General features: G+C 40.6%; 1 protein-coding gene across 3 annotated transcripts in view; it reads right to left on the reverse strand.

The window, feature by feature from the left end:
- LOC125901605 (contactin-associated protein-like 4) overlaps window positions 1-13,856 on the reverse strand; it is a 225,919-nt gene that overhangs the window by 103,178 nt on the left and 108,885 nt on the right. For all 3 annotated transcript variants that reach the window (XM_049597328.1, XM_049597329.1, XM_049597330.1), the window contains one exon: window positions 7,389-7,499. In XM_049597328.1, the coding sequence (XP_049453285.1) occupies window positions 7,389-7,499 (111 nt within the window). The remainder of the gene's footprint in view (window positions 1-7,388; window positions 7,500-13,856) is intronic.

Consider the following 13,856-nt stretch of genomic DNA (forward strand, 5'->3'; position numbering starts at 1 on the left):
GGAAAGAGACATCACTGTTGAATTTTTCAAATGTATTTTTTTCTTTGAGCACCACAAGCTTGAGTGCCATCTAATTCTATTATACTGGAGAGAAGACAGACATCTCTACAGCAGTTATCCCCAACACGTAGCACTCACCAAAACAATCTAGACTGATAAATAGCACTACAAGTAAGAGGAAAAAAATATGATTTTTTTATTTTTGTGCAAGCTGTTCCTCAGACTGTAAAGTTGCAGGCCGGAAACCAAAACAATGAGCTGAAAGATGCTCTGAGCTGCATTAGTCAGGTGATAACTGTGATAACAAATCTGTTTCCAAAGCTCAAGAATCTACAGACAGGGCCTTTGTGATGAGACTGTTTTTAACTTTTTAATAATCTATGGAAAACAAGGCTGTTTTTCTATAGAGAAATTAATGTTCAGGTGTGTGAATTTGGGTGATTTATCGTATTTGTTCTGAATGGTTTCTTGCAAACAAATCAACTAAGGAAACACTGCATTCATAAAAGTTAACAGTGGAACTTTTCAGAAGCCCCAGAGGACAACTAAATATGGAGGTCAATACCTGATGAGTTGGCCGTTGTTACACAGTCAGTCCCAATTTACAGGTTCCAATTAAAGTTTAATTCCACCTTCAAATCTCACTCTTTGGGAAAGTGATTACTGTGGCACAATCATCATTTTCAAGTCCATTCCAGCATAATTGCAGTGGCATCACTGATAACTGTCAGCGTTGCCTACCGAAGAAAGAAAAGGTTTAAACATGAAGGCTGCTATTAACATTTGGCAGGAAGACAGAGCTGGCTAAATTAGTTTGTACCAGTGAAAATGAAAATGTGACGGCAGACGGAGTGAAACTAATGATTACAGCAGGACACAGAAGATGGAATAAAGAGGGTGGAAAGTGAGGGAGAAAGAAAAGATAAAAAGTGAGGAGGGGAAATAGTTCATTCATCCTCAGGTCTGCGCTAAAAGGCCATTCATCTCCAATCAATAGACTATCAGGGCTTTTTATCCACTTCTGGTGTCAGACTCAGAGCCATCAGGCCGCCACTGTGATCGGCTACATCAGGTCAAAGTCTGAAGCACAATGTCAGGTCCTCTGGTCTTACTGTAGAGAGAAACTGCTGCTGGGTAAAGCCTCTGTAAAAAATATAGTACACAAGGTTTTTGTTCCCTCTGGCAGAGCTGCGATGTTGAAAAAAACAGTCAGCCTTACCATCTTTTTAAGGTCACTATTTGCACTCAAGTTCTACTCTCTTCGTGTCCATGGACTTGTTCAGGATACAGACAGGGCCCATTACTTTAGTCCCAACTGAAATATGTCAATAACTATGGATTGCCATCAAATTTTGTAGAGGCATAAATGTTCTCGTTCAGGATGAATTGACAAAGCTTTGGTGATCTGTGGACTTTTCATCTAACGCATGGGAACTCAAAGTAGACTGAGAAGACTGAGTGCCAATTTACTGAGCCAATATATGTTCAAGGACGCACAGGAAAAGTGAAGTTGCCTGTTGTCCATCAAAATCTCTAACTCTACTCTACTGTAATAGCGCTAGCATTGATAACAGAACGTTATTGTCACAACACTTGTGAAGTGCCATTAGTTGCCATGCAACCCATAGTCTTTCCTAATCTCCTAGTCTCCTAGTAACGTAGTAAATATGACCTATTGTAAGTGAAAGTATTAATTAGTATGAATCAAAATACAGGGTTTGTGTCTGTGTTTTTGTGTGTCCCTTTGTGATAATTCTGTGTCCTGACTCTGAATTCGATTGGGTTTTCGTGGGTCTGTGAACACAGTGTAGGTGGAACTTTTTATAAAGTTTTTCTTTCCTGAGCCGCAGTTTGTTGAGTTTGAATCACGGGGTGGAGAATTTATCAGATGATCAGTTTGTGGTCGGATCGATCAGATCAGATCAATGGATTGGATCAATGGATCAGAGGAGCAGCTGCTGCAAAGGTGAGTGAAAGCAAGTTTAAGACCATGGGGTGCACAGTTTCCATGAGAAAGCAGCCGATTTCATCAGTAAGTTAGAAAAACAGTGGACAAAACTTAGAAGAAATGGAAGCATTCTTTATCAGTTAATGAACGGTTTAGTTTTACTTTGACTGCTCCTGGCGTTGTGCTGCTCAGACTGTGCCCGGAGTACACTCTGTGCTCTGAGTGTGGTGCTCTAAATAACCAAACTGTATCCAGCAGCACTCCTAAACAGTCCAAATTCTCATTGGTTGAATAATCGCCATGTTACTTTCATAAGGAGAAAAGTGCTACATCAATAGCTTTCCAGGATTAATCCATTATTTCCTGCGGCGTAGTGACGCAGACCTCCTGTCAGTTTCTGTATACTGACATCATTTCCCTCAGTGGAAACGAAGCGTGTATTTAGGCCTACTTGTATTTCACAGATAAGAAACAATAAATTGCGAAGACAGTAAAGCCTCCACTGAAATAGCATTTTAAGTCGTGTGTGACTTATCCTTCAGGGATTTATACTTCCGGATTTATCCTGGCTTCATATGAACAGAGGAAATCTCCACTTGTTGCTAGGTTAATTTATACTATGTAAAATGCCATAGGCTGACGCTAAGAACGTTAGCATGTTGCATTTGTTTGGAAAACGTGTTTAGTGTAACGGTTGTTTTGTCGGTGAATCTTGTGAGCTGCAATGGAGCCACATTGAGTGCTGCTACCTTTGTTAAATGCTGCTGTTGTCCCTGACTTTATATGAGACAAGGGAAAGTTTGCTAGTTGCTAGGCTAACATATACAATGTAAAATTCCATAGGCTGGCGCTAATAACGTTAGCATGTTGTATTTGCTTGGAAAACGTGTTTAGTGTAAGACAGTTGTTTTGTCGATGAACCTTGTGATATGTTATGGAGCCAAACTGTGTGCCATTACCTTTGTTAAATGTTGCTGTTGTCCCTGGTTTTATATGAGAAGAGGAAAAGATCGCTAGACGCTACGCTAGTTTATACAATGTAAAATGCCATAGACTTGTGCTATTACAGTAGCATGTTGTATTGGTGGGGGAAATGTGTCCAGATAAAGACAACTGTTTGTCTGTCAATTCTGCGATTTTTAGTGAATCCAATTTGCACACTTGTGTTTGAAATTGTCTCTATTAAGCCATGTTTAATGTGTGTTTTGAATCAACTAAACTTTACAGCACTTAACAGAGTCCTCCACTGCCGGCTAGCATTTTGGAGGTGTAACTGCAGATTGACACAGACACACCACCGCAAGTAAAAAATAACGTGCAGATTTTTTTTTCCCCCACAACTAATCAATTACGACTATGTACGACTTTAGTCGACCAAGATGTTCTTTGGTTGACTACAGCCCTACATACAACGATACATTTCATGTCCTGTTTGGGGGCCGCACAAAATGTTTCTGAGGGTGATCATTGGCCTGTGGGCCGCACTGTGAGCAGCAGTGATCAAGTGCCATCATCAAGTCAAAATTTGTCTGATACACTGGTTTATGACTAAATACTTGCATTTCCATCAGCCTGAGCTGCCCTTTGAGTTTAATGCTAATTACAAAATGTTAGCATGCTAACATGCTGAACTAAAATGATAAACATTAATGACGCCTACTGTGCCGAAGTATAACCTCACAGAACTGTAAGACTCTTATTAGAGTACCATACCATAAAAGGACACAGCGTGCCCAACATTTACAAAATTCCTCTACAGGGTTAACATGTCCCATTTAAAAGCTAGTTCATTAGATTTATATGATCTTTATGTGGTGCTATGATATCCCAGTTCATCCCTATCTGAAAATGACATATTCACATCATAGTACTGGGATGATTCTGCATGTATGTGTAGATTCAAAATTGTAAAAATGCTGCGTAGGTAGTATTCCCACACTGATAATCCCTGTTCACAGTATGTGGGTAAATGAATTGAGAGCGAAGCTGCTCCTCAGAGAACAACTAGGAGAGGCAGAGTGTTAGCAGCAGCAGCAGCAGCAGCAGAAGAAGAAGATGGAAATGAGATTGAGATGTTCATTTATTCATCGATTTCCTCGGCGAGCAGCTGGAATCGCTCTTCGGGATCCTGCACCATGAATGTTGCTGAGGGGGAAATGTGACACACACACAGCTTTCCTTATCTACCTATTACATGCTAGAGCTAGATTAGGGAAATGCATGAATGTTACCACTGTTGTTTGTCATTTTATTTGCTGTGGAAGTGAAACCGCAATGGTTAATCATATATTCATAACATATATCACCAATCCGTTACATTCCAGGAGTTCTTCTGCAGGGTCAGGACTTCTTATAAAAACTCAAACTTTAGTTTAAACGTGGGTAAAGTATTGAGTCTGAATTGTAAAGACCTGTTCAGATTCAAAATGTACAGTCTATAAGTACAACAAACTATTTAAAGTACTTTGCTCTCTCCAGCAGATGGTGCTTTTAAAATTCACCATCAGACTGATCCAATGCATGCCCTATTGACCTTTCACTTCATTAAGCTAATAGATAAAAATACAGGAGGGCAGTAGCGAGCCAAGCCGCGCTGAAAAGACAATCGCAACACCGATCTGAGAAGCAGTGTGTGGAAGCGTTTCAGGTTCTACATTAGGCTTGGGTGGTAACATGATATCACGGTATATCAGGGTAAAAAAAATCTCAGTGGTATGATTTGCAATATTGTCAAAAATACAGGTGCTAATTTTCAAATTAAATTCACATAGAAATGCTGTATTAAGAATATGTTGTATATAGGTCACATGCCACCAGAGGTTAGCCTCTACTGGTGGAACAGGGAGCTGAGCTGACAGTCATAGAGACGGGATAATGTTACAGGAGTGTAAACACTCGGACAGCGACAACTGAGAAAGACTGTGGGTAAGAAACAATATTTTCACATCTAACTTGGTGTATTATGGGACAAAATCAGAGTTGATGATTTTTGGAACAGTGGACTAACCAACTAGAAGACTGACAAGACTAATTGAGATGGTTTTGTTGAGTTTTATTTTGTTTCTGTTGAGTTCAAAGTTAGAGTTAATTGTGTTTTACCGTGAGTTAACAAGGCAATTAAGCTAATGTTTGTCTTAGTGAGAAACTTAAATTCAGAAGGTGTGTAGTTCAATTTCTCTGTATTCTCTGAAAATGGGTGTAAGAATAGATGAATATTACCTTTCTTGATATTTTGTGACTTTCTATTATTTATTCATTAGACTGAAAAAGCTGAGAGAGCTTGTAGGATGTAGCGAACCCTCTTGGGCAGGTGGGGTCAACTGAAATTGTAGACAACAAATTCTATCATCAATTTATTAGGTTTTTGTTATGATGCGCGGCATGCATTGTGGCACTCCCATGGTGGGGGCAGCAAGCCAGCCAGTGCTGCTCCTTGTGTGCTACATGTGATGAATTACGGAAAACTACACTCTCTTTTATCTGTAGTGTAAGCATTTTTTAAAGCAAACCCTAGATGAAGCTAATGCCTGGCTACACTGATACATCACAAAGCAGAGAGAAATAAAACAGAGGGTATATCTGTCCATTAACTTTGTTTATTAATTAACCTGTAATCATGCATTTGTCCATCAAAACAGAGACAGACAGCAGTTTTAGCTTGGGAGCTCTGTTGGAATATACCATTTGGTTATTCAGAGCGCCACACTCTCAGAGCAGCAGAAAGTACTCTGGGCACCGATGAAGTAGCAGAGCACAATCCATTCTGACTTGAGTGTTTGATTTCTTCAAACAATAGTGCTCTCATCTTAGGATACAGTGTCAGACTTTTTGGTTTTTGGAATATATCATGCCATTGGTCAGAGACAGTCTTAAGTAAATCCTTTATTTCCTCATAAAAGCCACTTATGGAGCAATGTCAGGTGTTCAGCCTCGTCTGACTGTTTACTCGGACATAAAGTGCATTTGTACATGACCACGTGGGAAGATATAAAGACTATGCTGAAGGGTAGGACACCCTCTCAGACCACTGACAGATGGATATTGCTGCCCGCACATACTTTTATTTTTGGTTAAAAAGTCAAAGTTTGTCAAGGTACTAAAAATATCTAGCAGCAACTGTGAAGTAAAAAATATCTTGAAAAAAAAGAGAATACATATATATATGTATACATATTTAAATATATGTATACATATATGTATGTATATATATGTAATATGAAAATGGCCAAAGGTCACAGTTTTCATTTAAGTGTTTAACTGCAGGTCTCCACATACAGTATGTTTGATATATTTTCATATCAGACATCTTTGGCTCGCCTGTCTCTTGTAAGAGTTAATGAAAGACCAGGAAATGTCAGCAGCATTACAGCAGACAGGCTTCAGACCGGCAAGTGTCAGCAAAGGGCAGCAAGGAAAATTAGCTCTTACAGTCTCAACTACACAACTACATGACCTCAAGTATCAGGGCAACCTTCACTTCTTCCCTTCTTGTAATGATGGCAGTCTTGGACGGGAATCAGACTCTTTACTTACACTTTAAAGTAAAAGCTGACCTTTAAATATAATTCAGTGTGCTGGATACTGTTACAGGTGATACAGATGCCTGCTGGTACCAGAAGAGAGAGCCTTGTCAATCCACTGCTGCCAAAAAAATCAAAGTCAGATCAGCAAACAAAGAAAGAAGACTGGCAGCATTTTGCCACAAAAACACTGTTTGCGTAAAGTCCTAACCATCAAACAAACTGAGGACTGAGCAGTGTACTGCAGGCTCTGCTTCCTTTCGTTTCCCAGGTGGTGAAAATCATTCAGATCCAGATTAAACCCATCTCACCCTCCCAGCTGATTCTGGGCTTTGATGTCGGGATAAAGCAGTGAAGCCTGTTCCCTGCAGAAAGCTGCACAACAAACCATGATCTTTATTTCGTCAAAGCCTCACATCAGCATCCAGCACTGAACTCCCTGCTGGGTTTTTTGTGTTGCACAAACACCATTCACATTTATCCTTCTGGCATAAACCTTCAATACAAACAGCATCTATAGGGAATAAAGATGGGACAAAGCAGCTATTGCTTGTTCTTCCTCTTTTTTGATCCCCTATCTTTGTGAACCAAGTAAAAAACTTTCCTGTTTGCTATGTTTTGTGTTCTGTGTCCTGAGCTTAAACAAAATCTCTTCTCTACTGAGAGTCGCTGCAGCAGAGCAGCTCGTCAGTATCACAGGAGAGATTTGGCCTCGAGCTTCCTCTTTACTGTTCTTGTTAGACTCAGGTATGTCAAATTTCATTGGACTGAAAGATAACCTTGCATCCTCACTTAAAGAAACAACACAAGCAATACAAACATTATTCCCTAATACACTGACGATAACAATATTAATAGGAATTCAGCACAATTAGGTATTAATGCGTCCAGACTGGTCAGTGGCAGAAACTCTTCCTTACCCTCTCTCCTGTTGAGTTTGGCAAAGCCCGGTGCGTGACTGCTGGACAGCTGGGAGGAGCTTCTGAAGGATGAAGGTGGCAGATTGGACACCAGCGCGCTGTCACACACCTCTGTCAACCAAGCACAAAGCAGAAAAAGAGCACTCTTAGTTATCGTATGAACAGCTTATTCTAAAATTGTTGTAGCACGGTGGTGCAGTGGTAAGCATTGTTGCAAGAGGGTTCCTAGTTTGAACCCAGGGTGGGGGAGCCCTTCCGTGTTTGCATGTTCTCCCCGTGTCAGCGTGAGTTTTCTGCAGGTACTCCGGCTTTCTCCCACAGTCCAAAGACATGCAGGTTAACTGGTGACTCTAAATTGTCCGTAGGTGTGAATATGAGCGTGAATGGTTGTCTGTCTCTATGTTTCAGCCCTGTGATAGTCTGGTGACCTGTCCAGGGTGAACCCTGCCTCTCGCCCAGTGACAGCTGGGATAGGCTCCAGCCCCCCCGTGACCCTCAGTCCCACTGTTTTTTTGTTCCTATTTCAACAACGTAAAGTACTTTGTAACTGTGTTTAGAAAAGGTGCTGAATAAATAGTTTAGTAATCAGTCCATCCATCCATCCATCCATCCATCCATTTTCATCTGCTTATCCGGAGCCAGGTCGCGGAGGCAGCAGGCCAAGCAAAGCACCCCAGACGTCCCTCTCCCCAGCCAGGCTTTCCATCTCTTCCTGGGGGACCCCAAGGCATTCCCAGGCCAGATGAGATATGTAATCCCTCCAGCATGTTGTGGGTCTGCCCTGAGGCCTCCTACCAGCAACACCAAACTATCAATAGTTTATTTTCTAAATTATATTATTATTATTACTTAGTCTAGACCTTATTACTTCACCCATTTAACACTGCACATCTATAATATTCTGACTCATGATCGATGTTTATAAACACAAAATGGATCAAAACCGATGCAGCAGGGCCAGGGATATCATCGTTTTTATTCCACACATACCCACAATGCAACTCAATCACGGACAGTTGGGTCAGATATCTGAGCGTCTTATGCTCGTAGTGGCTAATGTGGCTTCCAGCCTCAAGCTGAGATGACGAGCAGGCTGAGGTCTGGTAAAATCACATCTTTTTAACTTCAGTTTTTTTTAAACCATTTTAACTTTAATTCTTCAGCACCATCGATGTTGCCACTTGAGGCAATTAATCAGACCTTGATTTATCAAAGCTGCCGCTTCGTGTTCACTTATGCAGTATTACTCCCCAAGACCTGTAAGAAGACTTTGATGTGTAAAATCGGTAGGGGAGTTTCCCCTTTAAGTAGCTTATGGATGAGGGTGACAGTAGTTTACTCCTTAAATTCAAAGGTCGTTCTTGCCTTTTTACTCATTATTATTTCCAGCAGGCGTGATAGTGTGTGAGTATGAGTTTTTTTTTATGTGCACATGTATGACTGTATGCACTTGGACCCCTCATGGTTGTGTTGATTCACAATTGTTGAAAAACCTGACTGTTTTGTAACGGCACTGACTGCTGACTCCTCGCTCCTCTTAACCGGCCAGTAGGGGCCGTAAGTATTCTGGAAATAGGCTGGACTAAAAACAAGCCTGTTCTGGTCTGTGGCAGGCCACATTTTTTTGCCTTTGTCATGGCTCAAAACCGAAGAATCACTCTACCTGGGGAACAAATCTACATTATCACTCCACACCCGAAACTGGAATGATCCACCAAAGTTAGGCATATTATGAGAAAAATTAGGCTCAGTTTTATTGGCTTTTCTGCCATATGCAACCTGTTCTTTTTTTTTTTTAGCTCTTGCCTATATTTGACAGGACAGATTTGTATGTGAAAGGGGAAGAGAGAGTGGATGACCTGCAGCAAGGGGCCATGAGCTGGAATTGAACCCATAGCATCTGCGGGATGCACAATGCCTTTATAATGACACTATATCTAAATTAAACATACAGTGCCTGTGCCTGTCTATCTGCTGTGCAATGTGATGTGGCACCGTCACAAATAGATGAGGGGTGTATTTTAATTAGCTTCTGAAACAGCCTCTACTGAGTGCACTGTTTTAGTTTACCATAGCATTGTGTTATATAGCATTATTTAGCATTGTGCATTATAGCATTGTGTTCTGTTAAGCTCTTGATAAAAGTAAACTCCAAATAACAAAATACATGATACAGTAACAATAAATATCAGGGTAAATAGCATCACATAGAAGGTTTTGGAAGGCCTTGTACCCTTAAGCGGGATTTATACTTATGCAGAGCTTACTCTGTAGCCTACGCACCTCGCCTATGTCATTGTGAGCATTTATACTTGTGCGGTGGTGTGTCTATGGCAGTTACACCTCCAAAACACTAGTGGGCATTGGGGTTTCTGGGAAGTGCTGTGAAGGTTAGGTGATTCAAAACACACCCAAAACACACATTAAACATGGCTTAATAGAGACAATTTCAAACAAGTACACAAATCAGCTTCACTACAACTCGCAGCATTCACAGACAAATCACTTGTCTTTATCTGGACACATTTTCCCCACAAATACAACATGCTAATGTTTTTAGCACGAGCCTATGGCATTTTACATTCTATAAATTAGCCTAGCTGCTAGTGGACTTTTCCTCTACTCACATGATGCAAGGAACAACAGTGGCATTTAACAAAGGTAACGGTACAAAATTCGGCTTCATTAAAACTCACAAGGTTCACTAAGTTTGGGTACTTTTTTCTTCAGGATGATGAAAACTAATCAAATGTTTGCCGTATAAATGCAAACATGTATTGGGACAAATGAAAACCAGTCTTTCACTTTAAATGTTGCTCTCTCAGTTAAATCACTTGGTTAGGTCTGGAATCTAATTACAACCTAAAAAGCCTACTGAAGCCGAAATAAATAACACAAATCACATTCACACTATTTAGCGCTGTTATTAACTTCCCAAAGAGTTGATTTGTTCTTTGCCCTCAGTTGAAGTGTTTTGTACTTAAACAAAGATTTATAATTAAAGACTAACCTTCAAACAAGCTGCCTTTAACTGCAGTATTTCTACACTTGCACACAATTCACAACAGCATCCATTCATCTTTCCAATGTGAAAGAGACAAAACCAAGACACTCAGAGAAGTGGAGATGGTTAAAGAGAAGTACCACAACACTCATCCTGAGTGATTCAGCACTTAAGAGATTTTTAGAAAAGTAGAATACCAGAAGCATTGCATTTTTTTAGCCTTAATAGCTGAGGAGAAGTGGAGTTATATCATTGAGCTGCAGATTTAATGTCAGCAAGGTGAAAACAAGACTTTAACATTACGCTCCAGACTCTCAGAAGTTCACAACAGCAGGTTGAAGCAGAAACGTCTCCTCTCTTAGCATGAGTTTAAATACACGTATTGTCCAAAATAATAAAAGATGAGGAAGAGACGCATCCGAACTCCTCTGCAGAGTGAAAAACTCAGCAGAGAGCAGAGGTCGACAAAACTACGCTGAGGATGTCACAATATCAGACGCAGCTGGAGGTAATTATTCTCCATCTTTTAGCCTGTGTGAGACTGTTGAATTATTAACAGCAGGACGGGAGCTGAGAGGTGAAAATGATCTGCACTCAAAAAATACAGTGTGGCATCCAACTTGACCAGCAAGCATTTCAGCATTTATCCACTGTAACAGTTAAAAGAGTTCCATAGGACAATTAAAAATACAGAGAGTCAAATACCTTTAAGATATCAAAAGGTTTTTACAGCTTCATCATTGTTCCTCCTGAGTCTGTGAATATTAGCACGAGTAGCAGAGCACTGAGAAACAGGTTTAATGTTCCCCAGGTGGAAACAGGTCTTTCAGCTGTAACACCACCATATTAGACAAATGAACAGTGTAATAACTTAGATGGATGAATGATGTGATTCTGCCCAGATGGATAAATGAATGTTGTAATCATGTCATGTTGTGAAGATAAATGGCGTCCTGACTGGCTCATTACAGGCTGGATCCTGATGGAGACGAATCAGTGTTGTCAGTAGAAACCTTCACGTTTCACACTATAATGGTTTATGGATGACTGGCTGCAATAAAAACGTCATTTATTATTCATAATCCAATAGTTAATGGTAATTGGGCTTGTTTTAATTGACTTCTATAAATGAATGCAGTTTTTTTTCTTCAAATTGAAGCACTGGGGATGTGTTGCTTTTATAAAAAATGCATAACATGGAGAAACAATATGCTAAACAGTTACAGACACACAGCGGAAATGAAGGTTTGTTTTTTTTGAGAAACACACAGAAATACACTCAGAGTTTCATGAACATCAGTTCAATAAATATTCACAGCTTTCCTCTCAAGCTCCAAACTGTAAGCTGGAGCCAAACTAACACTGCCTCCATCTAAAGCCTCTCTGTTAATGGATGTTGTTCTCCACCGCTGAGATAAGAGCCAATTACTATGATTCACGCTGCGGTCCGATCCCGGCCCACAACTCTAACAACAAGGCTTGAGCTTCGATTACTCCGTCAACATTAGTGTACTTCATCTCAACAGCACAAGGTCTTCATCTGCCTCTCGATATCCACCACAGCCTGTTGATTTCACTTTTTAAAAGGGAATAACACTTCATTTGTAGGGCTGCATTTTAACCTGGATCTTTAACAAGTTAATTAGACAGATGTCACCACAGCTTTGGTCATTTTCTGGCTGAACTGTGATATTTTAGTATCATTACAGTATTGAAGGAACTCCAGGACAAGAACAGTACATTGTCTCTGCTCAGCAATAAAGAGCAAGTTCCCCGCAGTGGCCAGTGGTGCAGCCAGTCTGCAAAAAAGTGGTCTCACTGGTTTATCTTAATTTTAGTTACGTCTTCCTTTTAATGTGGTAGTGACAGGTTTTGGTTTTAGGGCCCACAACTTTACTGTTTTGGCTCAGTCTCACCATTCAGCAGCAGTAGCTCAGTCCATAGGGACTTGGATTGGGAACCGGAGGATTGCCTGTTCAAGCGTGAACTGGTGGCTGGAGAGGTGCCAGTTCACTTCCTGGGCACTGCCGAGGTGCCCTTGAGCAAGGCACCGAACCACCCCAGCCGCTTGGGGCACCTGACCATGGCAGTGCCTTCACTCTGACATCTCTCCACTTTGTGCATATAGGTCCTGTTTGTGCATGTGTGTGTCTTTCAGACCTGTGTGTTAATGACAAAAAAGGTGAAAAAATTTCCCCTCAGGGGGATTAATAAAGTATATGTGCACTTGCACTTCCTTCTACAGGGTGGTGGTGTATAAACAAACAAAATGGCAACCACGCAGACGTTTGTTTGGACGGATGACGAGGTGGAGGTGCTTCATTAACTTTGCTGGAGAAGCATTAATAATTTCAGTAGGGTGAGCAGCACAAACAGAGCTCAGGAGTCCGCCATTATTGTTGAGATGGTCGGCTTTCTCGTGCATGCCTAGTGACTGGAACCGTAATGCGCATGTTCGAAAAGTCTCAGTTTTCAGAGGAACTGCATATTGCAAGTTTACATGACAACGGAGACTGTGCCGATTCCAAAGCATTGCACTCTGGAACCTGTTTTCAAAACGATGCGTTTTCAGGCACCCAAAACGCCGCTGTCGTGTAAACGATCAGCCAAAACGCAACTTCCGTTTACCATTTTCGGTTTAAAAATTGTCGTTGTATAAAAAAGGACCCTCGTCAGATGTGAAAATACGCTGGCATTATACATGCCAAAATTACTATCTATTTAAATGGAGTCTTGTGGGTTTTTTGGATCGTGATTTTGGGGCTGTTTCGAGTTAAACAAAAAGGATCTTACTCTGACAAAAAGATCTATCTCTGTTGGGATCTTTTCCATGATGTTATCAGACACTTAAAATAACAATCTGAGTGGCAAAAACAAGCACTTTTTATGGACATAAATTGACAGAATGAACATGCCTTAGTGCATGTTTTGAGGACCTAGCTGCAGCCTTCTCCCTCAATACAGGACCAATATTAGAAATTGTTGTTGCCACTAGTCACTTAAACACAAAAACATGGGAAAATGGGGTCCAGGTTGAAAAATACTGAACTTAGACTTTAATGTGTTAGTTGTATCTGTTGCCCACAAGTGAAAAAACAATCAAGATCTAAGAAATACATCAAAAGTTTTAGTTGTGTATATGAAAAGTTTTACGGTCTAACTACTTTCTCTGGCTGAGCCTTAGTGTCGATGAAAAGTCTACCGTTTATTTAGGACAGTTTGTTACAGCAGTTATCATTTAGCATCTTGATGTACAGTGATTTTACACCTCAGTCAATCTTTAATGATTATGTAATTAGTAATAGAGCTGTTTTGAGCTTCATACATATTTGATGCCACTGTTTTAAATGCGGTGTAGCTACTCAGCCGTGATCAGAAGGCCTCCAGCTCTTTGGTCCACTGAAGCTCCTCCTGAAAGTCTTTATCCCTGCAGGCTTTGACCTGGCAGACACTTGTTACTGTGG

This window comes from Epinephelus fuscoguttatus, linkage group LG15 (genome assembly GCF_011397635.1).
Source record: "Epinephelus fuscoguttatus linkage group LG15, E.fuscoguttatus.final_Chr_v1".
Classification (NCBI taxonomy): domain Eukaryota; kingdom Metazoa; phylum Chordata; class Actinopteri; order Perciformes; family Serranidae; genus Epinephelus; species Epinephelus fuscoguttatus.